General features: G+C 33.1%; 1 protein-coding gene across 1 annotated transcript in view; it reads right to left on the bottom strand.

Annotated features, from left to right (window-relative positions):
* The window catches only part of Cfap47 (cilia and flagella associated protein 47), a 423,126-nt gene extending 396,036 nt beyond the window's left edge, over positions 1-27,090 (bottom strand). Inside the window, exons 1-8 of the mRNA XM_033760546.1 lie at positions 26,867-27,090; positions 21,893-22,044; positions 13,842-13,957; positions 11,790-11,928; positions 9,995-10,223; positions 9,395-9,555; positions 7,555-7,682; positions 4,466-4,701 (exon numbers count right to left, since the gene is read on the bottom strand). Coding sequence (XP_033616437.1) covers positions 4,466-4,701; positions 7,555-7,682; positions 9,395-9,555; positions 9,995-10,223; positions 11,790-11,928; positions 13,842-13,957; positions 21,893-22,044; positions 26,867-27,061 — 1,356 coding nt within the window. The 5' untranslated portion in view covers positions 27,062-27,090. The remainder of the gene's footprint in view (positions 1-4,465; positions 4,702-7,554; positions 7,683-9,394; positions 9,556-9,994; positions 10,224-11,789; positions 11,929-13,841; positions 13,958-21,892; positions 22,045-26,866) is intronic.
* Between the last annotated feature and the right edge of the window lie 226 nt (positions 27,091-27,316).

The raw sequence follows: 27,316 nt of genomic DNA, 5'->3' as shown, positions 1-27,316 counted from the left end.
TGCGTAAAAAATATTGAAAAAATGGAGAAATTATTAAAAAGAAAAATAAATGCTCTTCAAAGTTCTGTAAATGAAATTCAGAAGTTCACTAACAGGACTCAATACCAGATTTGAACTAACACAAGAAATAATGAACTGGAAGACAAGACATTTTAGATTACCCAGATTGAGAAAAAGAAACAAAAATGAACAAAACAGAGACTCAGAGATTTTGGGGACAGCACTAAGAATAGTATCATAAGAATGATATAATTCTCCAAAAGAGAAAGAAGAAATGAGTACGAAGAATTTTCAAAGAAATAAGGATTGAGAAGTTCAGAAACTTGATGAAAAACATTAATCTGTATGACCAAGGAGCTCAATATTCAACTGGATTAAAGAAAATAGATTACTCCCAAACACATCAGAGTCAAACTACCAAAAACAAATGACAAAGAAAGCACCTTGAAAACATCAACAAAAATGCAACTCATCACTTACAAGAGATCCTGAAAAGATGAATATCTAACTTCTCATCACAAACACTGGAGTCTAGAAGGCAATGGAAAGACATATTCAAATACTGTAGTGAAAAAGACTGTGAACCAAAAAATCTACAATACAAAACTCTCAGTCAACATTGAAGTATAAATGAAGATATTTCTTGATAAACAGAGAATGAATCACTAGTAAAATTAAAACAACATTCCTAAGAGAACTAGAAAAACATTAAAAAAAATTCTTATGGAGCCAGGGATGGATCAAGCTTGTAATCCCAGACTCTGGAAGCTGAGGAAGGAATTGCTTTGATTGTGAGGCTGGCCTGGGCTACATAGCCAGATACTGTCTCAGAAAATAAACAAACAAAAAAAATTTATATGGAACCAGAAGAGACCCAAAATAGCAAAAGGTACCTTGAGTTATGTGAACTAAGCAGGAGGCATTACAATCTTGGATTTCAAGTTACATTACAAAGCTACAGTGATAAAAACAGGAGAGTACTATCAAAAAAACAGATCTGTGGATAAATGAAACAGAATAAATGATCCACGCATGCACAAACACAAAACAGACATATTCACTAATCTTTGAAAAAGGGGCCATAAACATACACAGGAGAAAAGATAGCCTCTTTAGCAAATGGTGCTTAGAAAACTACCTGCACACATGCAGAAGGCCCATATTCCTCACTATATATTAAACTATAATCAAAATTGATGAAATATCTATATATTAAAATAATCTAATGGAAGATAAAGTATGTAAAATTCTTGAATTCATACACATATGGAAGGGCTTTCTAAACAGAATACAAATTACACAAGAAATAACATGAAGAATCAACAAACGGGATTACATCAAATTGAAAAGCTTCTGCATGCCAAAGCAAACAACCAAGAGATTGAAAAAATAACCTACAGAGTGGGAAAAAATTTTGCCAAGTACACCTCAGACAGAAGACTAATATCTAGGCTATATTAAGAAAAAATTTATAATGGGATAATTAACAATGTGAAATAGGAAGAAAAGGGCTAATGGTGTAGGGAAAGTGGGAAGGGTAGGAGAAAGGGAATAAGGGAAAAGAGAAAAATATGAGAAAATGAAAAAATGGAAAAAAAGTGTTTGTAAATAGGGAGGGGAGGAGGGAGTGAAGGGAGGGCAGGGACAAGGGGAAAAATGAGAACCAAGACCTGTCATGTAAAGGCACATGATCCCAGTAATGGATGTAAATTTACTGTATACCTAGAATGTACCAATAAATTCAATAAAAAGAAAAAAAAAGAAAAAATTTAGATCCCCAAAAATAAAAGACCAAATCAAAACTGCACTACTGAAATGAATAGACACTTCTCAGCAGAAGAATGAAACAAAATGTTATACATCTTTGGTCATTACAGAAATTCAAATGAAAATATCAGTGAGATTCCATCTTATTTCAGAAAAAAATACTGTCACCAAGAAATCAAATAATAACAAATGCTAATGAGGTTGAAGGCTGGGGGACCTTCCACAGAGCTGACAGGAATGTGCAACCACTATGGAAATCAGTGTGAAGACTCCTCATAAAACAAAAATTAGAAATTTCATTGAAATCATCTTTCCTTACTAGGTATTCTCATAAATAAGTTAAAGGCCTTGCATTAGCGATCCATGCCAACCCAAGTTTATAGCAGCACAATTCATAATAGCTAAATCTTGGAAGCAGCCTATATGTCCATCAACAGATGAATGGATAAAGAAAATGAGTTATATATACACAATTGGGTATTATTCTGCCATAAAGAGTTCATGTCACTTGTCAGAAAGTAGAAGCACTTTAATACCATAATGTTAAGTGAAACAAATCAGACATATTAAGCTTAAATATCACAAAGTTTCCATTATATGCAAAACTCAAAGTATAAATAAATTAAAGAGCAAAATAAGAGATGGATAATAGGAAACAAGGAGATAGATCATTCATTTTTAGTGATAATATAAAAACAATATAATCACTTTGGAAGAGTATAAGAGTTTCTCAAAAAGTTTAACATCAGTATCATTACTCAGAATTTCTAAAACATGAAAACAGCCCTAATGCCCCTCAAATGATAAACAGCTAAATAAAAGGTGATAATGACCATACAGTGGATTATAACATGATCGTAAAAAGAAACAAAATATTATTACATACTACAATGTAGAACTTTGAAAAAAGATTGATAAAATAAACTAGACATAAAATACAAAAAGATTGATAAATAAAATAAACGAGACAAAATATAATATTTATAGTACATGTCCAGAATAGGGTAATCTATAGGGACTGAAAATAGATTTCTGATTTCTAGGAGCTCATAAATGAAAAGAGAGAATGACATCTAATGAACACTGGGTTTCTTTTTGGATTAAAGTGAACATTGTCAAATTAGACAGTGCTCCTGGTTGAACAACTCTGTGAATATATTCATATTACTGAATTGTATACCTTAAATGTATGAATTATATGACATTTAAATAATATTTCAATAAAGATGTTATTTTAAAAAAGAATAATCTCATCACATATCTAAATAGTTTACAGACATCATAGTTCTCTGATAACCACCATACTGCCCATATTTACATTTTCTTGATTCAAGAATTATTAATACTGGATAAATCCAGAAACAAAAAGTGGTAAAAGCAATATTAAGGACTCAGCTATCAGATATGCTTGAAAAATATGCATGTTGCTGGAGGAAAAAAAAACAAGTTGATATATTTAAGAGACTTGGACTGAAGAAAATCTAGGAAGCAGTTAAAAAGAAGACTGTTCATATGTGGTTAACATCTGTTGTTGTTTTATGAAGACTGCTGAAATCTATCCTAATTGGGAGTGGGTCATACTAATTAAGCAGCAAGAAATATGAGCTACATGGATATAATAGTTCTTTACTGAAATTAAAAGAAAACATCCATCAATAACTTTATGAGCTACATTATTACCCAGTAGGAAAAGATGATAACAAACTGAGGTAAAATTGAAAGCACTAATATTTACTACATTTAGGGCAAGGTTCATCAGATTTTCTTCCTATAAACTACAAGACAGAAAATATTTTAGGCCTTTTTGATGGGCTTCGCTGGAAATGCAGCCCATTGGTAGAGCACTTGTCTAGCATGTGCAGTTCTGGGGTCAATCTCTAGCATAAAAGGGAAAAAATAGACTTTATGGACCATGCAGTCTTTTCACATCTACTCAACTCTGTCATTATACCATGAAAACAGCTTTAGACAATTGGTGAACAAATAAATGCACCTATATTCCAAAAACAGCATTTACCAAAAAGAGGTATCAGGGCAGATTTGGTCTGCAGACCATGTTCTTCTAATGCCTGGTTTGGAGGATATGGGAAAGAGTTGGTCAAGTAGCAGTTATATGTAAAATAACCCAATATGTAGAAGTTGGCCTGATGCCCATAGGAATATTTTGGTGTTTTCTTTTACTGCTTTGCACCAGCAGTACAGACCTAGACCAGGTGAGTAGGATCAGTTTCACATTTCAAAATTCTACTCAATGTTCAAGGTCGTGTTCATGTTATTGTAACACCTCTCTACCTACCTGGTCATGAGCGCACACTATTCTCTTAGTAGCTTTCTATATCACTGTATAACAGTTCTCTTTTACCATGTTCTACACTCTTAAGTCATATCTGCTTGTGTATGTCTTGAAATTCTGTATTACATTAAAAAATCATAGGAGCAGTAACTACGTTCTGCACTTTTTTAATTTCCCTAGAATTTCAAGTACTTTCCTGGCATTTCACAGGTACTTAACAAATAAGCACAGATTATTTAAGACTATACATACAAAAATATTCATAACTAATCATAGGTCATGTAACAGGTACATTTTATAAGCATTAGTAGAATAAATTTGTTTTTTAATCCCCTACACAGCAATTTAGCACACCTGAAAATGTCTGAAGCAATGTGGAAAGAAAGCAAAAGAAACTTATTTTACCTGGGTGCAGCCTTCATTGATCTTTCCCCTTTGAGGATGAATTTTAAAATGAGCAGTTTTTGGAAAATGGTATGTCACAGGAAGAAATTCAGATTGATTTTGTATGATGCACACAATGTCTGAACGTTCACCCATGAAACAAGGTTGAAATTTAAAGAATTTGCCTCGATCAAAATGTAATAAGACAGGAACTCCTGAGCCTGTCATTGCTAATTCCACTTTCTGAAACTGATCACCTGGAAAAGCAATAATCGCTATTGAACATAAAAGGTGTTTGAGGAATCCAAAATATATTTGTTTAAACCACACAGTGTCATTTGAAAGACCTGAAGAGAATTTGGTAGCCCATTCCATCGTTGCAATTGACAAAGTTCTTGGGTACCTTCTTTGTGCCAGGTACCCTTCTACACCATGGGGATATAGCAGAGAATAAAGGAGACTTTTATCTCATTGACTTTAACTTCTAGCAAGTGGTTTCAATAATAAAAAAAACTAAATGTGAAAATTCATAGCATTTCATAGAAAATGGTCGCTATTGGTAAAGGTAGAGTCATATGAGACAAAGAAAATACAAGGTCTTCAAGATTTGGTTTTTGTGGAGATGGCCAAAATGTCCTCTCTTATAAGGAGACATCTTAGAAAAGATATACTGGGAATCTGAAAGAAACTCATGTGAACATCCGGGGAAAGTATACTGCAGTCAGAGAGAACAGCAAGGACAAACAATCTAAGATAGGGACTTGCTTACCATGTTCAAAAAAACCCTGGTAAACCCAATATGACTAGGGGAGAATAGTAAATGACTGATCAGAAGTGGTCAAATTTTGGAAACACTCTTTTTATTCATTAAGTTTATTGGTACATTTTAGGTAAACAGTATGATGACATTCATCATTGGGAATTTGTACCTTTAAATGATATATCTTGGTTCTTATGTATTTCCCCATTCTCCTGCCCTCCCTTTAACCCCTCTACCCCTCCTATTTACAAAGACTTTGTTTCCTTATTTCCATTTTCTCATATTTATTCCATTCTCTTCTTTCCTTTCCCCTACACCTCTGACTTCCCTTTCTCCTTCAGACCTTTTTCTTCCTGTTTCACATTACACATTTTGATCCTTATTTACACTTTCAGTTTTTCACACCAGAGAAACTATTCAGTATTTACACACGTGTGTCCAATTTATTTCACTTAAGAGTATGTCCTCAATTTGCACCCATTTAGCTATAAATGTCTCCACTTTCTCATTCTGTATGGCTGAGTAACACTCCATTTTATAAAAACAGCCTCATCTTCATCCAGTCTCCAGTAGATGGGCAATTTGGCTGTTTCCAAGTTTTAGCTATGAAAAACTGTGACGCTATGAATGCACTTCTGAGGGTAGAGTAAATAAGATTTTCTGAAAATTTTATGAAGAATGGGAAAATGATTAAGCAATAAACAATTACACTAAGTGTTTTAGCTTGAGTAAGTGAAATGTTGCAAATGTAATTTATTAAGTCAGAAACACAGAAATAGGTTGAGAGAAAACAAGAATTCCATTCAAACATGTTAAGGTTGACACGTCTAGTAGATATCCTAGTGGCAATATAAAGTGCCACAATGTGTTGCAAGCTTAGAGTGAAATCAAAAGAAGGACTGGAAGCATAAGGAAATAATAAAGGTGTGTGATAGTAACCTGACATTGCGAGAAAGTGAATGAATGGAGGAATGTAGTAGGAATATCAAACACTTTAGAGAAACTACCATGGGTCAGAGGTTATAGAAATAAAGCATGTTTTCTTAGGTGTGTTTTTTAAATCCAGGATCTCATATGCAGATCCAGGGTAGGTTAAAAGTTAAATATGTAATAGAATTACAGTTGTTTCTTGGCCGGGGATTAGCTCAGTGGTTCTGTCGCCTACCTCACAAGCGCAATGTCCAGAGTTTGATCCCCAGTATCAAAATAAAAAAAGAAAGAATTACAGTTTTTTTTTTCACTTAATCACTATGTGATATGGGACAAAAAATTAAATGTACATGAAAAAGAGTGATTAAAATAATGGACAATGAAATATAAACTAGGAGAAAATATAAACAAAAAATTTCAAACAGTAAGACAAGAACTATTGTAAGTAGTAACTACTACAGACAATAGTTGGATGAAAGAAGTTATACAAAGAGTGATGTAACTAGAACTGAGAAAAAAGGTACATATTTCTTCATTGGTGCTTTTCCCATCCAATTCTAGACACCAAGGTTCCTTTAAGGTGAATCTAGAGTCTCCATCTCTAACTATTCAAAGCTACATGTACCTGTGTGCTTCATAAAAATGTTCTCTGAAGACACAGTCTGTGTCATAAACCATGACATAAATGGTATCAGCAATAAATTTCTGCTCTAGTAACAGTCAAATTTTGCCAGATGTCACTTGTAATGATTTGCAAACTTTCTAGACTTACATTCCTATGTGCCTAGGATGAACCCACCCCTCCATGGAATGGCTCATTTTCTGAATTTGATTTGTAAATGGCCTATTTCTTTGTTTTCACCTTGACCTGTCTTGATAAAGTGATGTCAAGTTCTGTTGCACTTTTTCTTTATTTCAACGAACCAATATTAGCTAAGAATGTAAAAATCATAATGCATTTTAACATGTGGCCTGAGAAATATATATATATATGAGAGAGAGAGAGAGAGAGAGAGACAGACAGACAGATAGATAGATAGATAGATAGATAGATAGAAGACAGATTTCAAGAGAACTAAAAGTATGGTAGAGATTAAATGGGTCATTTGTTTCTATACCAAGCACTAAGAACATACATAGGAATACTAATAAAATAAATCCATTTTTAATTTCCTAAACTCTAAATCCTGTTTATCAAATGTCATTTTAAAATTATTAAGTTTTATAAATAAAAAATTATGTACATGATTCCAAGGTTAACTTTGTTTTTAACATGCTACAGATAGCATATTAAGATCACTTGAATATGTCTGCATTGCTGTTCAAACTAATAATTATATACTTTTAATAAATTGCCTCTACAAATATGAATGTTCAAAATTTTAAACAATTTTAATTACTTTATTAATTTTGCACTTACTTTTGATAGTTTCAGAGTCATCATCTCCCAAAAATCCATCTTTGCTTCCCACAGTCTCAAATCTCAAAAAGACAGCATAGTCTTGCCTATGTAAAGGGTCAACATCCATTTTACTATCAACTATTAGCCTGTAAAAAAATCACAGTCAGTTTTTCTTTGATTAGCAATATATGTTTTCTATACATAATAATTACATTCATCTTGGAGAATTGGTACACATACATATAGCATTTTAATCATTTTTACTTCTAATTTTAAAGCAAACACGATACTCTGTCTTCTCTCAAAATAAATTATCAATCCAATCCTTAGATCTATGCAAGCAAATGAAAGTTAAGAAATAAAAATACAACCATTATTCACTTTCCAGAATTACTGAACTGATATAGAAACCTGACACAAAATCACAGAGTAGAAAGCTCAAAAAGAAAAAAAAAAGATTTTGTGTAAACCTTTTCACAACAAAAGTAACTTCAATATATGAAGTTGTCAAGATCTGGCTGAAATGCTATTTTCTTTGTAAAAGATTTTCTCTCCAGGCAAAATCCATTGCAGACCAAAAAATATGATCAATTCTCTACAGTAGTCATAGTTTATTTTACCCCTGGAAGTAACTGAACATGTGTGTTAATGTTTATCTTCCTAGTGGAATAAATGCATTTTGTCAGACAGATTTTTGTTTGTGGACAACAAATAATTTGGAGAATAAGATTTGCTTAAGAGTTAAAATCTTATTAATGAACAGGAAAGGATGGATGGGAAGAAGAAAACGGGAGACAAAGACGTGAGTTACATCGTAAGTATGCTTATTGGATTGGAAGTCCGCTCTTCCAGCAACAAATACTCAAATACACAGAATAATGTAATATTAAACAGAAATATAAATGGCATTATCAAAACATTTAACCAAGACTTCAAATTATACTCATGCATGCTAGACTCTCAAGTGAAGTTAACAGGAAAAAATATTTGAAATTGAAAAGATTATGTTAAAATTTTATAAATTCACCAGAGAAATTTCCTGCAGGAAAGTATCATTAGCAAGAAGGAAAATTTTTGTTGTACATGTAGGACAAGTACTTGATATATTGGTCTCCTTAAATTAAAATACAATTCAGTCTTCAACAGGCAATTGACATGACCAAGTAACCTTGTTGTTACAAAAAGAGGAATGCACTGAACGTTACCCTCTCACAAGTAAAGGTACATATATCTTGCAATCAGATCACTTCCTGACACAAATTGCAATGTACCAAGGTGTCGCTGCAGTTGTTACTATTTTATTTAAAATGGCATTTCCAAAAATATTTTAAAACTAATTAACAAAATCAATTACACAGAATTATAAATAAATATATGTATGTATAAAAATCAGTATGTATTTCAGCAAACAAAATAGCTGATCCCAGCAGGGATTGTATTTAATACTCATGACACTCAGCGAAGAATTTTTCCCTACCAGGGGCAACAAATCCTATAAGGTGGCACCTGAAACATACTGCATTCACCTGACTATCCCTTCAGGAACAACAATTTCATAGCTTCACAAATTATTTTAGAACTACAATCCAAAGCAGCCACAATCCTGTACTTCTACCATACCAATTCCATGAAGTCTGGAATAAGTTTTAGTTTAACCTCAAGTATATAGTACCATATTTTAAAATATTGCAAGTAAAATTAAATATGATGAAAACATTGAGAACCATAACAAGGAAGAAACCAATTTGTGCCATCTGGCAAGTTCTACTACGACGTTATTAAAGTCAATGTTGTTAAAGTGTGGTTAACATAATTTCCATTAATACTCGACATAAAAATGATATCAGCTTTTGCTTACTTTGGGCTGAAACAAAATGCAATTGAAATCTTTTGATGAGGTAATAAAATCCCTTCATTAGGAACACAATAGAAAATAGTGGTAATATCTATAGTTTTTATTTTGTTTAGGTAGGTGAGATTATTTAAAGCCAAATCTGTTCTTTGTCGGATATTTGAACCCTGTAATAAAATCAGAAATAAAAGCAAATTAAGGCAAAACAAACAAAAATATCTTAACAAAAGTGATAAAATAGTTATTAAAATATCATAATCTAGAAAGCAAAGTATCTGTCTATAAAGTAACACAAACCTAAATGTGGCTAAGGCACATGATATAATTTAAAGAACTGTTAAAACATTAATGGAAATAGGAATCTCTACAATTAATTACTGACCTATAAGAGGCACTTACTTGGTTTACTTCAGATGTACATTACTATAGATCCTAACTTAATACTGGATATTTAAGGTTACCCTTGGATACACATGAAATCACCTCTACATACCCGTGTTAAAATACATTTAGAATAATTAAAGTATTTGTGGGTTATCAATAGATTCAAAACAGTTGATTTCAAGGCCTAATACCTGCTATATCAATGTTGCACCATTTACTTACCAATTCTTCTCCAACACAATCATTTTGCATTACTGCCACCCAACTTATAGGTTCTGGGCTATTATTATATAGAAGGGCATGTTCAATTTTTGATGCTCCAAAGTAAACAGAACCAAAGTGTATGCATTCCAATTTTCTCTCATCACTTAGGTTTAACAATTCAATAATCTCTTGGACCACATGAGCTTTAATATTCAAGTGTTTGTCAGGACGACCTTGCAATCTCACTCTACAAAATAATGAAATATATATATATATGCATAAATATCTTAATTAAAATTATTTATATTTTACTTTCTTCTAAATATTTGGAAAAAATTTATAAAATCATATTATAATTAAAATTCAAGAATGTAAGAGCAGTTCCTTCCACATACATGCCAGTGGTTATCAGATCTTTCTGTCTGTCCAAATCTACGTAGTAAAATTACATATATGTAACCTAATTCATTACTGGGAAAAAAAGATGGAAAACTCACTTATGAATTGACCACATAAAGAATTCAACAAATCTACCTCTATAACATACCTTCAGTCTGCACACTCCTCTAAGTCTTCCCAATCTGTGCCTTTGCTCAGGCCTTTATAATTTTCCTCTTGCTTCTCTGTTATAATTTCCAGTCAGTCTACGCATTCCCCATTTGTACTCCTTAACCTATTTTGCACAATTCTATGAGCAGGACTTTCCTAAATGTAAAGCCATCAAGGCATTTTCTTCCTACAACCTTCCTGAGACTTCACAGTGAGAGCTAAGCTCCTATCAGGGCTCTCAACTATTTCTCATACATTTATGATTATAACTTTCCAGTAAGAGATGTATTTTCCTTTGCAATGTAGTAACACACACAAATATAAAAAAAAAAGAAAGATGATTTTCAAAACAGCATTTTCCTTGCTATGGGAGATGCATTCTGATATTTTCTATTTTATTCTTTTAAAAACAGATGATGCGGCCAGGGATTTGGCTCAGTGTTTCTGCCGCCTGCCTCACAAAAACAAGGGCCTGAGTTCGATCCCCGGTACCAAAAAATAAATCAAATAAGCAAGTAAATAAATAAATAAAGGAGATGACCCAGTGTACTAATTGCACATACCACTGATGAATGAGATATATACTCATAAAAATCTTGTCCTACAGCCCTTAACTGAATCCTATGTCATTCTATTTTTCTAATCTCATCTTTTTTAGTATATGTTTTCAATACAGTATAATTATATTCATCTTGGGAAATGGGTACATTTTTATTCCCCCTTTCCCCTTTGCCCTTCCATCCTCCTTTCCCCAGAATCACTTCCCATTTTGCATCACTCCGCACATCTCTGATTCTGTATTGCCTCAGATCCCTCAATATATAATATTGTCTTTCCACCACTAGTATTTCAAGTCTGCTACTTGCTCTGCATGCAATAACTTCCATAACTCACTTCCATCACTATAACCACTTTCTCTACACACAGACACAGGCACACACACTCAATCACATCACTTATTTGCTGGCTAACTTCTCCTCACTGATAAATGTGTAGCTCAATTAGTACCTTACTAGTGGAGCACTCTCTTGGTCTCTTCCTTACCTCCACAAAATCCAAACTAAGGGCTCCTATTTTATATTCCTATGCGTCATCCACTACTTGTTCCCACTACTGAGATCCCAGTGCTTGGAAAATACTAGCATCTCTAAAAATGAATATTAAACAAAAGAAAAAGAAGCTAATATATAAACACAGGTACATTTGAAGGGTGAAAGAGGAAAGAGAATCACATTAGAATTACAGAAGCGTAGTATACACTTACTTTGCCACTTCATTAACAACTCTGGGTTCGTCTGCACAGAAATCTACTCTGATAGTCAAAGAAGACTCAGGCTTTACAGCACCACAGGTTGGAAAAATGACGATAGGTAAGTGACCGCAGTATTCCACATGAAACATACCTAAGTACGGTGAGAGAGATAGTTTATATCTCGACCCTTACAATGTTACATTCAGTTTCAGGAGGTTGATACTTGGGTCACCCTACAAATGTGAGCTTAGTTTTAGAATTTAATTCTTATCAACAACTGAAAGATGCTACCCATTTTCTATGCTCAGACAATTACACTAAGAACTCTGTATATTAATACAATGTAATCCTCATAAAGACCATGCAATATAGGTTCAGTCATTTGTCTCCATTTTACAAATAGAAAACAGATGCTTAAAAAAACTTGAGTTACTTGTCTAAAGTGAAACGGCTGTTGAGGCAGATTAGATTTGCTTCAGTTTGTAAGGTGAGAGCAATTCAGATTTCACAGTATTAGATTAAAATACATCTAACTTACTTAGTACCAACAAATACATGTTCACAAAATACTATAATACACAAAGACAATGAATATTTTTTTCTTTAAATATATGGACCAAAATATGAAGCTTAATTTTCTTTTATCTCATTAAGTAATATTATATATTCAACTAAAATTTAATTTATCTCTTTTTTCCTCAGAGAGCTTTCACATGTAATAAAATTGTAAAATTTGGTGAGAATTTAGACTAAAAAGCATATATTATTGTGGTTAAGGCTCTGAAGGGTTATAGATATATCACAGTGATCCACGATTGAGAGATTTTTATTTGTATTATTTTATTTTCTAAAATTTCTAAAGATGGGATATGTATACGCACAAACTGCCCAAGATTAATGAAATTATAGTGTATCACAAATATACACCAATAGAAAAGAAGAAAACAAAGCACTGAAATCAAAATAACCAACATTCAATGTGGAATAATTATCAGTTTTATTCTATTATATCCTAGGAAGAAATCAGTAATGTGATGGATTGATTTTTTCATAATAGTTGCCAGTGCTCAATCAGGCAGCCCCAGTTAATGGGAAAGAAGTTTAGATTTAAGATCTGGTTTATATATTCAACAAGCCATCGGGGTTGGGAGGGCACCCTCTTGTCTGGAGGTAAGTCCTTATGTTACATACAGGGAAATAACAACCTTGCATTCTGTGATCCTCACCGTGTGATCAAAATAATGAAAATATAAGTGATTTTATGACTATGCCACCAATGAATAAGTATGTACAAATGTGTACACACATGTACACACACACACACTTTCATGGAACTCTTAGGCCACAATAAACATCGCTGAATTCCAGCCTGGAGAAGAGAGAAGCATTTATCCTTTCGGCAAAAGAATTCCTAAACATCTTCTAGAGACTATGATGTGAGTTCAACTTTGACTATGATAGAGAAAGAGGACAAATATTTATTGAGACCTTCTGATAAGCCAGGTACCATGCACAACTCTAAGTGTGTACACAACCATCATACATTTTATTACTTATTTATTATAAAGAATCTCAATTTCAACATTCTCAAAGAAATTTGTCCCATATCACACAGCTAAGAAGGCATCATGCCCTAATTCTGTCTCTGGGTGGCTATAAGAACAGAACAATATCACTTCTATGACACCTTCTTGGCTATTTACATGGAGATCACTAGTCATCAGAGAATCAGCTATGTTAATCAGAATCATAAGTAGACAGATTTTTTTCCTGAGTTATTTATTGTATTATCTGTTCTTTTTAGTCATACTACCTAAGGGTCTTTGGTTTTGAGCTATTTCAAATAACAGATATATTACTGAATCAGAGAATCTATCTACTAATAACACAAGGTATACATTTAAAAGTACTTAATTTTGGCTGGGGATTTAGCTCAGTCGTTCTGTCACCTGCCTTGCAAGGGCAAGGTCCCAAGTTTGATTCCAGTACCAAAAAAAAAAAAGGGGGCATAATTTTTCATCTAAAATTGTAAGTGAATTCATTTATACAACTGTAAGCACTTACCTGGAAATGTGCCACGGTTATTAATATTTATCTCTTTCGAATGTAATTTACTGTTTGAAACTAATATGCCAAAATCAACTACTGATTCAATTTCCAAATCACAAGATGGAATCAACCTGAGAGGAGAAAAAGGGCCACATAATTAATTGCAATAATCATAATAACTACTTAATTAAACCAGAGGGACATATATAGACACTTTTAACTCCTTAAAACACATTTTAGTTTCCTTGCACATTTACTGAAAATATAGTTGCAATAAAAGAAATTAATGAACTAAACATATGGAAACAAGATGATATATTTTTAACAAAGAAATCAAAATTTATGCACTTAAGTGTACAGTATTCTCTCTTAAATACTTAGCCTTGAGAGGCTACATACTAATTTCAATATTTGGGTTACTCAAAACATATTTGAAATTTTTAGTCCACTTAAGTCTACAATATATTATTTGACCTTCATCAGAAAAGGTGGAACTGACCTTAATAAAATAAAATAGTTTGAATGATTTAAATGTGATATAATAAAAGGAGGGATGCTGTAACATATAATTTGGGGTATAAAGCAAAATCTAAGTACAAAATTATAAAATTGGAGTTTTCATATGTGTCCCTAACCTGAAGTGTTCACTATAATATGCATGTAGCATGTGTTCATACATGTTTTTTCAAAAATTATCATCTAACACACATATTTCATAAGGAAGCATTTACTTTGTATTTGAATAGTAATTTATAGTTTACAAAGTTAATACAAGAGTATGAACCTGTTTAGTACTAACAAAATTTCCAAAAGTTAGGGAATTATCATCACTTCTGTTTTTAATAAGAAGCCAAAGACTCAAAAAAGTTTAAATGATTTAACTAAGCAGCGGTCTGGGTATTGATTGCAAAGCTTAGAATTCATTTTGTTAGGCTTCAAACCTAACAATAACATCAATGATAAACAAAAAGAGATCACTATTTAGTTTCTAGGTTATGTGCAAGACACATGCATTAAGTCATTTACTCCTCACAATGCACAATCTCCAAAATACAATTACACACATACATACACACATAAAGGCATACCCACAGAACAGGATAAATAAAGATATCTGAACAAAACAATTTCAACTATTGCTTTATGCAGTGGCGAACAAATAGTATTTTCTGGCCTTCTTTCTGAAATATGTGTTTATATGTGAGTGCTTGTATAATATTGGATAATTATAGATACAGTAATCCAAGGATCAGTCAAGACTAAGAAATATCCATTTTCTGATCTAAAAGATATTATAACTTTGTGCTAGGAAAAGGAAATAAATGACGTCAGTATACATAACTGCATCAATCATGAGATTCCTGGATTTGAAAGAGGAGCCGATTAGACACATAATGTGAAAGGTAAAGACAAACACTTGTTTTAAAACTATTTCACTAGATATAGAAAAATGGTCTTAAAATTTATTTCTTAAGAATCTACAAGCTTCTCCCTCATACAAACAAATAGGTAGATAGAGATGAGAGGGGCAGGGAAAACAAAGACAACAGAGAAAGAAAGAGAATCTAACTCAGTATTAAGGGTTTACTTATACATTACAATTTATCTGCTTCTCCTATTGATTTACTTTACTCTTGTATGAAAATCTTGAAAACTTTTTTGATTCCATACACATAAAAACATACAAAGACAGCTGGAATCTAAGGACAGCAGACTATCTTGCCAGCCATCAGAGAAAGTGCCTGTCTAATGGCTAGAGTTGAAGTAATCTCTGAAGAAGAGAATATCAATGACATATTTGGTAAGTAGAAGTGGTCTTTAAACTCAGGAATGCTCTGAAAGGTACATGAATATCTTCTGGTAGAAAAGCATCTTCCAGATTTGACTCATTCATAAGATATGACAGCTTAATAACAAGTTGATACCCCCAAATTTTTCTTATTCCCTTTTTCACAATTCCTCTTCCAGTGTTTCATACAAAAGGGCAGCTGGATCACATCTTTCCTTAGTTTAACTCTTATTTATTGTTTAAGTAGAAACATTTCTGAGACACTATACTATAGGGAACTTAGAAATACTGGTATTAATATTGAGAAAGTAAACGACCAAAATGTCTAACAAATCTATATACATGAAGATGATTTTCAGTTTTCTTCTACCAATATTTTAATAGGAGTATACAGTTGAGTTTGTTGATAAACTGTTAAAAATACTTGATAAATATCTGCTTAATTTTACCATAGATGTTAAATTTAGAGTTCAAAAATCTGGAAGCCATTACTCCAATAAAATCCATTTTCATCAATCTATTCACTATGGAGACAATTTTTCAATATTTACATCAAAAACTTTAAAATGGCAATAAAAGACATGTAGAATCCATTTAAGCAATAAGTAAACATCAGCCATGAATATGCTACCTAAATGACATTACTTTTATAGTAAGTATCAGTTTGACAGATAAACTCTGTATTAGTGTCACTCAGAAAAATGTCAAAAACATATATAGATTTATGACTAGAAGAAATCTGCTAATATACATACTTATATGCATAATATATATATATATATATATATATTCATATGTATATCTCCACAGACACAGTCCATGAATTATATAAATATCTGCAAATGTATTTTATCCCTATTGAGAGTGTGATGCTGTAGATATAAAATTAGGGATCGAGGATATAGCTTCGTGGGAGAACCCTTGCTTGGCATGTGTGAGGCCCTAGATTCAATCACTAGTCCTGAAGGGAAGAAAGAAATGGGGCAAATTTTTCAACTGTTTACAAATTACTATGTTATTTCCATTTTGCTGGATATATTTTAAGGAGGTATACAACTATTTTTAAAGCAATGTTTTACTACAAATAAGTTACTACAACTTTGCAACTATTCAAATTAATGATGAAAAGCTTAGGTATCTTAAGTGTGCAAGAGGAACACAGCTTTTAGCAGTACAAGGAAAATATGTTAAAATTACTAATTATATTATGCATCTATAAGAGCAACTTTGGAATCCCAAAATGATTTCTAGAAAGGTAGAAGTAAAAAACATTAATTTCTCTATGAGTTGCCTTCTTTCTCAGGATTGACTCCATAATAAATAGAAGAGGTATTTCATGCTTAATCCTTATACAGAGAATTTGAAATAAAAGTTGACATTCACTCCAAGAAAGTGTCTTTTCTTAACACATTCTATTCACAAACATTATGAAAGAAGTTGGATTTTTCAGTTTTGAAAATATTTACCAAAGCATACCATTTAAACGATAGTGGAAAATAACCCTTACTGGACTTCAAAGGTTTTTTAGTATAATGTACAGAAATAAACACAAATTCTGATCTGGATAAGAGTTCATAAAATAGTTCATTTTTCCATGTTACTCCCCACTAAAAACAACTATATACCCTAAAAATGCTACAAAAGTCAAGCAAAAGAAAAGCATTTAAATTGTTGAAAGGATAGCTTGCTGGTTTATGACTCTAGGACTGCTTGAATAGTAGGAGCAGGGTGTATTATAATCCTCCAACTAATAGAGGAAGGACACTCAGACCCAGTATTTTCTGACTGTTGACCTCAAAATGAAAAGCAGCCCAGTTAGGCTCATTTCTCCTGCAGAAAATGACAATGTCTCCAAAAATATTACGTGAGCCTGACAACACCCACCATGGGGATCAGCTGGGAAGTCTACCAATCATAAAAGATAAATGAAAGCACTCTCCTTCCCTGGTTGGTAATCTCCTTTTCTTCCATGAGATATCAAAGTGTTTGGGGAAAACCAGCGAAAGAACCACCAGGAACAAGCAATTACATATGCAAATTCTTTTTGTGTCTGTTGACCCTCTTCCCCCACTGAAAGAAACCTGGAAAGGGTAGCGGAACCAATAAGGCAGATCTAGATACAACTGGAACAGCAAGACAAACCTCACTGCCCCACAATTCAGAATTTCCTAGAATTTATCTCTCCCTACCTAGAGGACCTACTCAACCAGGGAGAACTTATATAGGGATCTCATCATATGTCTCCACCAAACTATATCAGTAACCAGGCCTAGAAAACAATGCCTGCAGTCTTTCAGGCAGCACTATTACGGAACAGTGGGAACACTAGTGATAAAAATACAAATCAAATGAATCAAAATAATATCACAAAGATATTGAAAATTAAATTACCACTGAAAGCACAATATACAAAAGGAGAATAAATATTCAATATGCAATCAACAATTACCTGTCATACTAAGAACTAAGCAATGCACAATTATAATAAGAAAAGGCAATCAAATAATATCAACCCCCTGAGATGAACCTAAGACTGGAATTAACTCGCAACGAATTTAAAGCTGTTAACAAAACATACTTCAATAAATAATTTCAAATTTTCTTAAAACTAATGAATAAATAGGAAATAGTAAAAAATACTAGTTACAAAGAAACCTCTCTCCCTCTCTCTCTCTCTCTCTCTCTCTCTCATCACACACACACACACACACACACTCAACCAAAATTAAAAACTTGACCATGGAAAATATACTAGAATAGAGATGACAGAAGACAAAATCAGTGAAATTAAAGAAAAATTAGTACACTACCCAGTCATAACAGCAGAGAGAGAGATGCAACTGAAGAGTAGCATAAACAAACTCTCAGAGATCTGTATAACAATTTGAAAAAATTCTGTATTTGTAACTCTAAAGTCTCAAGAGGAGAGGAGAATGAGGCTAAAGAATGTTAATATTAGCGCTACAACTTCTAAAATTTGACAAAAGACACAGATACACAGGTTCAAGAAGCTGAATGAACCCAAACGTCATAAATTCCAAGAAAATAACATGAACACACCATAATTAAATGTTGACAAATTAAAGATAAAAATAATAAAATCAGATAGAAAACACACATTTGATATAAGGAAATACTACATTAAGTGAAAATATGCCTTCCATCCAAAAGCATGGATTCCAGAAGGAAGTGCCACAATCAACTGATAATGGCACTTGAAAGCCTATTGAAACTGTGCAATAATTAGAAATTTACTTCAGTAAAGATGTCAACATTCTCAAAGTGATCTGTAGGCTAAACAAATCCCAGCATATTTTATGTGGGAAACACTGACTCTAAAATTTATATAGAGAAATTAAGCTAGCTAATGTAATCTTGAAAAAATAAAATAAAGTGCGAAGAATTAGTCTACTGGATTTTAAGAAACACTATGTACTACAGTGATGGTAATTAAGGTCCCATGATGTTTGTGAGATGTAATGAAACATACACCAGTGGAACAAAGTACCAAACTCAGACATAAATCACAAACACGCTCGATTTCACGTGTGTGTGAGTGTGTGTGTGTAGTGTTGCAAGGGATGGATTGCAAGGCTTCCCAAATATTAAGCAAGGGCTCTACCATTGAATGACACTCCCAGGCCTTTAACTGATATTCTTTCCAAACGTTTACAATCAATTCAATAGAGAAAGCCTTTCCAACAAATGAGATTGAAGCAATTGCAGAACTACAGGGAATAAAAATAACCTTGACATAAAATTATGTTTCATAAAAAACAGTAAACTATACCATATATACAAATATAAAACTTAAAAATAAAAAATAGAAAATATTTAGGACAAAGGCTTAGGCAAAGGTCTTAGAATTGACACTAAAACTGTAAACCATTAAAGAAAATTTGACAAACTGGAATCAATAAAATTTTAAAAAGAAAAAAACTTTACTTTATAAAATATGTTCTTAGATCAAGTCAAATCATAGCCCAGGCTAAAAGATTTCCAAGTACATATCCATCTCGTATCTAGAATCAAAGAAGTTGAAAAATTTAATATAAAAAAAATATAAAAACAAGCAAAACACATTAGCAAATGCTTCAGAAAAGAGACTATTCAGATGGCAGAGAAGCACATAAGAACATGCAACATTGTAAGTTATCACCGACATGCAAATTAAAATCACAATGAGATTTTATTACATATCTATCAAAATGTCTAAAATTTAAAAATAGTGACAGCAACAAATACTGGCAAGAATGGAGAAAAGGTGCATTACTCATCCACTCTTTGCTGGAGTACAAACACGTTACAGCCACTCTAAGAAACAACTTGGAATATTCTACTAAACTAAACATGCAATTACCATATAACCCAGAAATTGCACACATGGGTATTTCTCCAAGAGAAATAACAATTTATGTTCATATAAAACTTGTATGACGATATTAAGGCAGCTTACCTGCAACAGCTAAAAGCTGAAATCAGTCCCTTTGCTCTCTAATAGATCAATGATTAAACTATAATATATACATATAATACTGCTAAGCAATACAAAAGAACAAAATATTAGCACATTCAACATGGTTAAATCTCCAGGGAGATTTTCTGAGTGGGAAAAACAGCCAACCCCTAATGGTTATATGCTCATATGATTTAATTTATATACTATATTTGAATGCAAAGTTATAGAAGACAGATTGGAGATGTTGCCTGAGAAGCAGAAAGGAGATGAGTGCAGTTCTAATAAAGCAGCAGGTGAGATTTTTTGGGTACTAGAATCCTTCAGTATTTTGACTGTGCTATTGGGTACACAAACCTACATAGGTGATACAACTGTATAGAACTTTGAGAACTTAGAAACAGACACACACACACACACACACACACACACACACACACACAGACCAAGACAAGACACAAGAGGGAGTTAGGGAGGGAGAGAAAGGGAGGAAAGGAGAAAGGGAGGGTGAAAGAGATCATGTGAAGCTGTGACAGTTTTAACAAGATAGGTAGACTGTATCAAACTGCATTTCCTAGTTGTGGTATTATCCTAGAATTTTGCAAAATATTACTGGGGCAAAGCGGGAATAATGCACAAGGAAACTATCTGCTTTATTTCATATATCTGCACATGAATTTTTAGTCATATCAATTAAAAATAAAGTGGTATCTAAACAATCACACACACACACACACACACACACACACACACACACACACACCCCTTCCTTCTGCTTTACGCACCATGCACAATGGGAGAAGTGCTATATTTATGTTGCAACTCCTGGTAAGAAATGCACCTCTGATGAGAAAAAGCATACATTAAAATCTCTATTTTCATGAGCAAAAAGCATATTCAAACCTTCACTTCATCCTCAGCATAAGCAAGAAAATCTGAGTGCTACAGTCGTGGCCATGTCAAAGTGTAAAAGGCACTAAAAATGCTCTACTTAAATTTTAAAATGTAAATTAAATATTTGTAATAGGTTACTAGCTTTCTTATCATGTGTCAACTCTTTTGATTCCCCAGAACAGGGTGGTGTACTAAATCAGAATTCAACAATATGAAGAACCAAAATATTTGCAGATCTAAATTTAGTTTATATAAATAAAAAATGGGGAGATTAAAAAAGGCATATGTCAAATACTATATAATAAGCAGAAAACATTCCAATATTAAGTCTGTAGCTAGTGGACAAATGCAGACAAAAGAATAACTTCTATAAAATCACATTTTGCTGAGGGGAAAAAAGGATTCTGAATGTAGATATAAAACACTTTAATAAATAACTTTTACAATACACGGAAATATACTTTTTCATTACAAAAAGAAAAGAAAATTCATCCTGTCAAATGAATAATTTCTATCAAAGTTAATTGCAAATTAGTGAGTTAGTTCATCTGTTTAATACTCATTATAACTGTCCACATTTTTCAACCAATCACAAAATAGCAGTCTTGATTTTTAAGCCAAATGTTTTAATTAAAATTTATTTAAGTGAATATGATGATACTGTGCTTTAAAATTAAATTAAATATCATTATGAGCTTGCAAAAATCTAATTAATGATACATTCCATTGGCCAGTGCTTAAAGATATTTAAATAAAAAGAGAATGAGGCTTCCATTTTTACAAAAACTACAGTTGTTTTAAAAAATATTCATTTAAGTTCAGCTATATGGAAAGTACAGATATGAGTGACAGAAAATATAGATTACTTTGACCTTTATTTTATTTGAACTGTTAAAAATGTCAGCATGAAACATGAAGGTTACATACCCAATTAGAGGAACTACTATTGTTTCATTTTCTACTACAATAAGTAGTTGGTCAAAAGTATCTTCATTTTTATCAGGACGATACTCCACCACAACTGTCATCTGAAGGCCAGAAGCAAGTTCTTTTTCCAAATCCGTTAACATCAATTTGAACTTCAATGGAGAAAAAAAAAGAATCAAATTATACATGTAGGGGGAGGTATACTGGGAAATGAACCCAGGATATGCTAGGCAAATGCTCTGCCACTGAGCAGTATCCCCAGCCTGAAAACTATACATCTTAACTATTTATAAGAAAGTAATGTGAGCAACCATAGTCAGAAGTATATGTTATTATCAAAATATATTTCTTCTTCTTGCTCTAAAAGTAAAACAATTCTTAAATTTTAATTTTATGTTTAATTGCCAAAAACTAATTGTATATATTTATGAGCGGGTACAATGTGATGTTCTAATACACGCATACATTGTGGAATAAGCAAATAATGCTAAATAACACACACATCACCTCACATACTTATAATTTTTGTGTATGCACATGTTCATTTAACAATTTTAAAGTATACTCTACATTATTAACTATAATCATCTATTTGTACAAAAGATTACCTAATTTGTTCCTGAATATATGCATGGATGTGGGCATGTGTATATAGTGTGTAGCATGTAATAGTTTATATATTTTCTGCATGGGTATGTGTTAGGCGAACGTGATAACCACTACACTATGGAAACCAGCCATGCATGGGTATGTGGATTCATAACTTGGAGGAACTATAAACAAGGAATAGATCAAAGAAAAAAACAATTTTGTTCTCTAATAACATTTGCTAACTCCAGAAAAATATGAAGGTAGAAAGAAGAAAACTGATCTCTGATGAAGATTTACAAGGTAGCAAGCATTCTTCATCTATTATATAATTTAATACACTTCTAATATTTTGTGAGGTTGATACTAAGGCTGTCATCATGTAGATAAAGAAACTGGGATCTGCAGAGAATAATTATCATAGAAAGCCACTCATGTGGTGAGGATTCAAAAATACATATTTATTTGACTATAGAACTTAATCTCTCCTTCATCCTGGATCTGTAATGATCTTCACCTATGATCAGATAGAGATCATACTGAAGTTAATTAGTCAAGGATTCTAATGCCAACTGCTTTTCATGCTACTTTTAGCATGTTATGATTTGACCATTTAGGCAAAAACCAATATTTACCAAGAATCATTGGGACACAAGTCCAAAATACAAGGAATGTCAGTAAACACAATAGGTATTGAATAACAGAAACAACTGCATGTGCTATCATAAGATTTCTTAGGAAAAAAGGACCACTCTTAATTCCTTTTTTTTGGGGGGGGGTACAGTGGATCAAACAGGTCCTTGTGCTTACAAGGCAGGCACAGGAACCACTGAGCTAAATCCCTGGCTCTCTAGTCTTAAAAGGCAAATAAGGGAAAAGAAAAAAAAACATGAGAAAATGAAAAAGTGGAAATAAAGTATTTGTAAATAGGGAGGACAGGGATAAGGAGAAAAAATGAGAACCAAGACCTGCAATGTAAAGGTACAAGATCCCAATGATGAATGTAACTGTACTGTATACCTAAAATGTACCAATAAACTCCATGAGGAAAAAAAAAAAGCAAATTGGATTTAGGAAAGAGGTGTTTCTTCACAGATGGGAATAATAAAAATGTGAGTCAAAAGTAAAGTCTGAGCTGAGTGAGGGCAATATAAGTCATATACGACTAGCTTGACTAAACAGGAAGCCACACAAATCAGCAAAACACTATTATATGGATTATGTCAGTAAGTTTGAAGGATATTTAAAAGTAAGCACAGAACTATCAAATTTATGCTCCTTGAAACTAAGAACTACATATTTTTATTTTTCTATCAGCAACCCATGATAGATGATAAATGTCACTATATGGCATGTAAGGGATGCACAATACATCTAATGCTAGGGTAGAAAATAACCACAGTCATGTGCCACATAATGAGGTTTGAGTGAATGACAGTCTACATATATGATGATGACCCCATATGATTATACTGCTTAATAATGTAGCCATCTTACTTTACATAAGGATATTCTATGATGAATGTATCTTCATTCTTAAGAAATGTATGACTGTTGTGATGTATCTTAAAAGAATAATTTTTTAAGTAAATATAATAGTTACGGTGCTAATGCACTTTATACAGCACCTTGTTTTCACATTTCCTTATTTGCCCCAAGACAGTTAATGTGTTTCATCTTAATTCAATTCTTCCCTAATTCACTTTATACCTATGAAGGATCAGCAGTTTATACAATTATCTTGCAAAAAAAAAATAAAAAAACTCATACTGGTACTGGCTTGTAATTAGTAAGCATATCTAGCTATTTTCTTGTCAATGTATAGACTTTTGGCCTGAATTGTTTTCAAGACCTGCAATAAAGGTACAAGATCCCAATGATGAATGTAACTGTACTGTATACCTAAAATGTACCAATAAACTCCATGAGGAAAAAAAAAGCAAATTGGATTTAGGAAAGAGGTGTTTCTTCACAGATGGGAATAATAAAAATGTGAGTCAAAAGTAAAGTCTGAGCTGAGTGAGGGCAATATAAGTCATATACGACTAGCTTGACTAAACAGGAAGCCACACAAATCAGCAAAACACTATTATATGGATTATGTCAGTAAGTTTGAAGGATATTTAAAAGTAAGCACAGAACTATCAAATTTATGCTCCTTGAAACTAAGAACTACATATTTTTATTTTTCTATCAGCAACCCATGATAGATGATAAATGTCACTATATGGCATGTAAGGGATGCACAATACATCTAATGCTAGGGTAGAAAATAACCACAGTCATGTGCCACATAATGAGGTTTGAGTGAATGACAGTCTACATATATGATGATGACCCCATATGATTATACTGCTTAATAATGTAGCCATCTTACTTTACATAAGGATATTCTATGATGAATGTATCTTCATTCTTAAGAAATGTATGACTGTTGTGATGTATCTTAAAAGAATAATTTTTTAAGTAAATATAATAGTTACGGTGCTAATGCACTTTATACAGCACCTTGTTTTCACATTTCCTTATTTGCCCCAAGACAGTTAATGTGTTTCATCTTAATTCAATTCTTCCCTAATTCACTTTATACCTATGAAGGATCAGCAGTTTATACAATTATCTTGCAAAAAAAAAATAAAAAAACTCATACTGGTACTGGCTTGTAATTAGTAAGCATATCTAGCTATTTTCTTGTCAATGTATAGACTTTTGGCCTGAATTGTTTTCCAGTATCACTCTAGATACAAACCAAAGTAAAATTAATTGTATCATTTTCTTCTTAAACTACAGAAATGATCCATACAAGTGTCCCCTGAATACCCATGCAATAGTATTTTCCCACATTCAAGAATCACTGCCAGTTTGAGTTTCAATAGAAAGTATTTTCAGGTATACATTCTATTGTTCAATCATTATATGCCAAGGCAGCGAAATAATAAAATATTTTACTAATTCTAAAATATCTTGAGTGATCAAGAACTTTTAGATCTAATAGTCTTTTGAAATGTACTATTTTATAAAAAACATTCAAATACAAAAATCATGAATGCATTTATACAAAAATCAAGAAAAGGCAAAAGTAATCTGTGGTTTTAGAATACTGGTGATTTCCATGGGGCAATTACTCTAGCTATTTTAGGGAAGGGTCACTAGTGAGCTCCGGGTGTACTGAATATATTCTATGATTTGATAAAATAATAGCTCTGTGGGTATATAAATTCATCAAGATTTACTTCTGAGACCTTTTTTCAGTGTAAATAATAGTACATTTAGCCAGGCATGGTGGTGCACACGCCTGTAATCCCAGCACTCAGGAGGCTGAGGCACGAGGATTCCTGAGAGTTCAAGACCAGCCTGGACTACATAGTGAGTTCCAGGAAAGTCTGAACCTGTAGTGAGAACCTGTCTCAAAAAAAATAGTACATTTTTTAAGAGTAGAAAATAGAAAATGAAAATACTTTCTAATGGCCCTCTTAATCATTAACATAGGTTTGATGTACAAATATACATAAACTAATGTACAAATTAGTGACCTCGTCTCTCTCTCTCTGTCTATATATATATATATATATATACACACACACACACACACACACAAAATCCATGTATATTATTGTGATTTATCACAAGAAATATCTTCTGAAATTTTTCAGCTATTCATCACTTATATATCAAAACATCACATTTTCTATATCAAAAGTCTTGTGAACTAATAGCCATTCATGCACACACATGATCTAAAATGAGAGGCAGAGATGAAATTCCATCCGCTTTGAAGTTGGAAAGCAGGGCAAGTCTCTTAGAACATTAATTTTGATGATGTTTAGACCTGTACAAAAATCCCTGCACTAGTTTCTAAGTCCTATGAGATCAAGGCAATATCCAATCAGTATTCTCTACACCTATTGCCTGTTATATAGTAGGTGCTCAACAAATATTTGTTAAAATATGAAATAATAAAACTTATCACAGCTTCTACAACTCTTGAATGTATCAGGCACTTTATGATTCAAAGGGTAGTTTCATTGGTTAAGGCAACGACAGAATTAATCATGAAACCAACGCGCAGAAATTTGGGATTGTTAAAAGTGAGTAGTCCCGGAAAACCTTCCCTTCTTTCCAAATCAGGATGAAAACACAATGAGGTTCTAGATCCAACTTTCCTCCACCCTACTCTCCCCACATCCCAATTTCAAGCAAAAGAGAAAATAAAACAAAACAAAACTTATACACACCTAAGTCACCAAAGCCCAGGAAGTCCAACCCCCCCCACCTCCTCAGGAGCCCAGAATCTATTTCCGGAGGCAGCGGGAGTGTCCGGGGGAGGCAGTGTTTTCGGAGCCCCACTCTCCCAAGTCCTGATTACAGCACCCCTTGGCGTGTCACCTGTGGCTTGGTTGGTTCCACAAACCGAATTTTCTTGTTCCATCGACCAAGATTGCGTACAGTAAGCCGGAGGCGGTATACTTTCCCCTCCAGCGCATCAAAGAACTTCATCTCTGACGGGCTCACTCGTAGTTGAACTTCCACCTTCAGGCTTTCCGCGTCTCCTGGGACGAAGGAACCCCTCGGGGTACCCATGGCCGTCCTCTGTGTAGCCGCCAAGTGATAGCGGACTTAACTCAGTCAGGACCAGTTCCGACTAGTTTACTGGTCGACTATTGCTAGGCAACCGTCCGACGCCGCGCTTCCGGGCTCTCTGCGCAGGCGCACTAGCCCTGCCTCTAGTGGCGCGAATTGGCTGCTAGTATGGAAGCTGCGATTGAATTTTGGGCTCGCAGATGTCACCAGAGTAACAGGAAAACATGTTGTTGCAGGCCCAAACCCAGAAGCAGC

The sequence above is a fragment of the Fukomys damarensis genome, unplaced genomic scaffold (assembly GCF_012274545.1).
Source record: "Fukomys damarensis isolate Sample0158 unplaced genomic scaffold, DMR_v1.0_HiC HiC_scaffold_39, whole genome shotgun sequence".
Lineage (NCBI taxonomy): Eukaryota > Metazoa > Chordata > Mammalia > Rodentia > Bathyergidae > Fukomys > Fukomys damarensis.
This window is presented reverse-complemented; position numbering and strand designations above follow the sequence as displayed.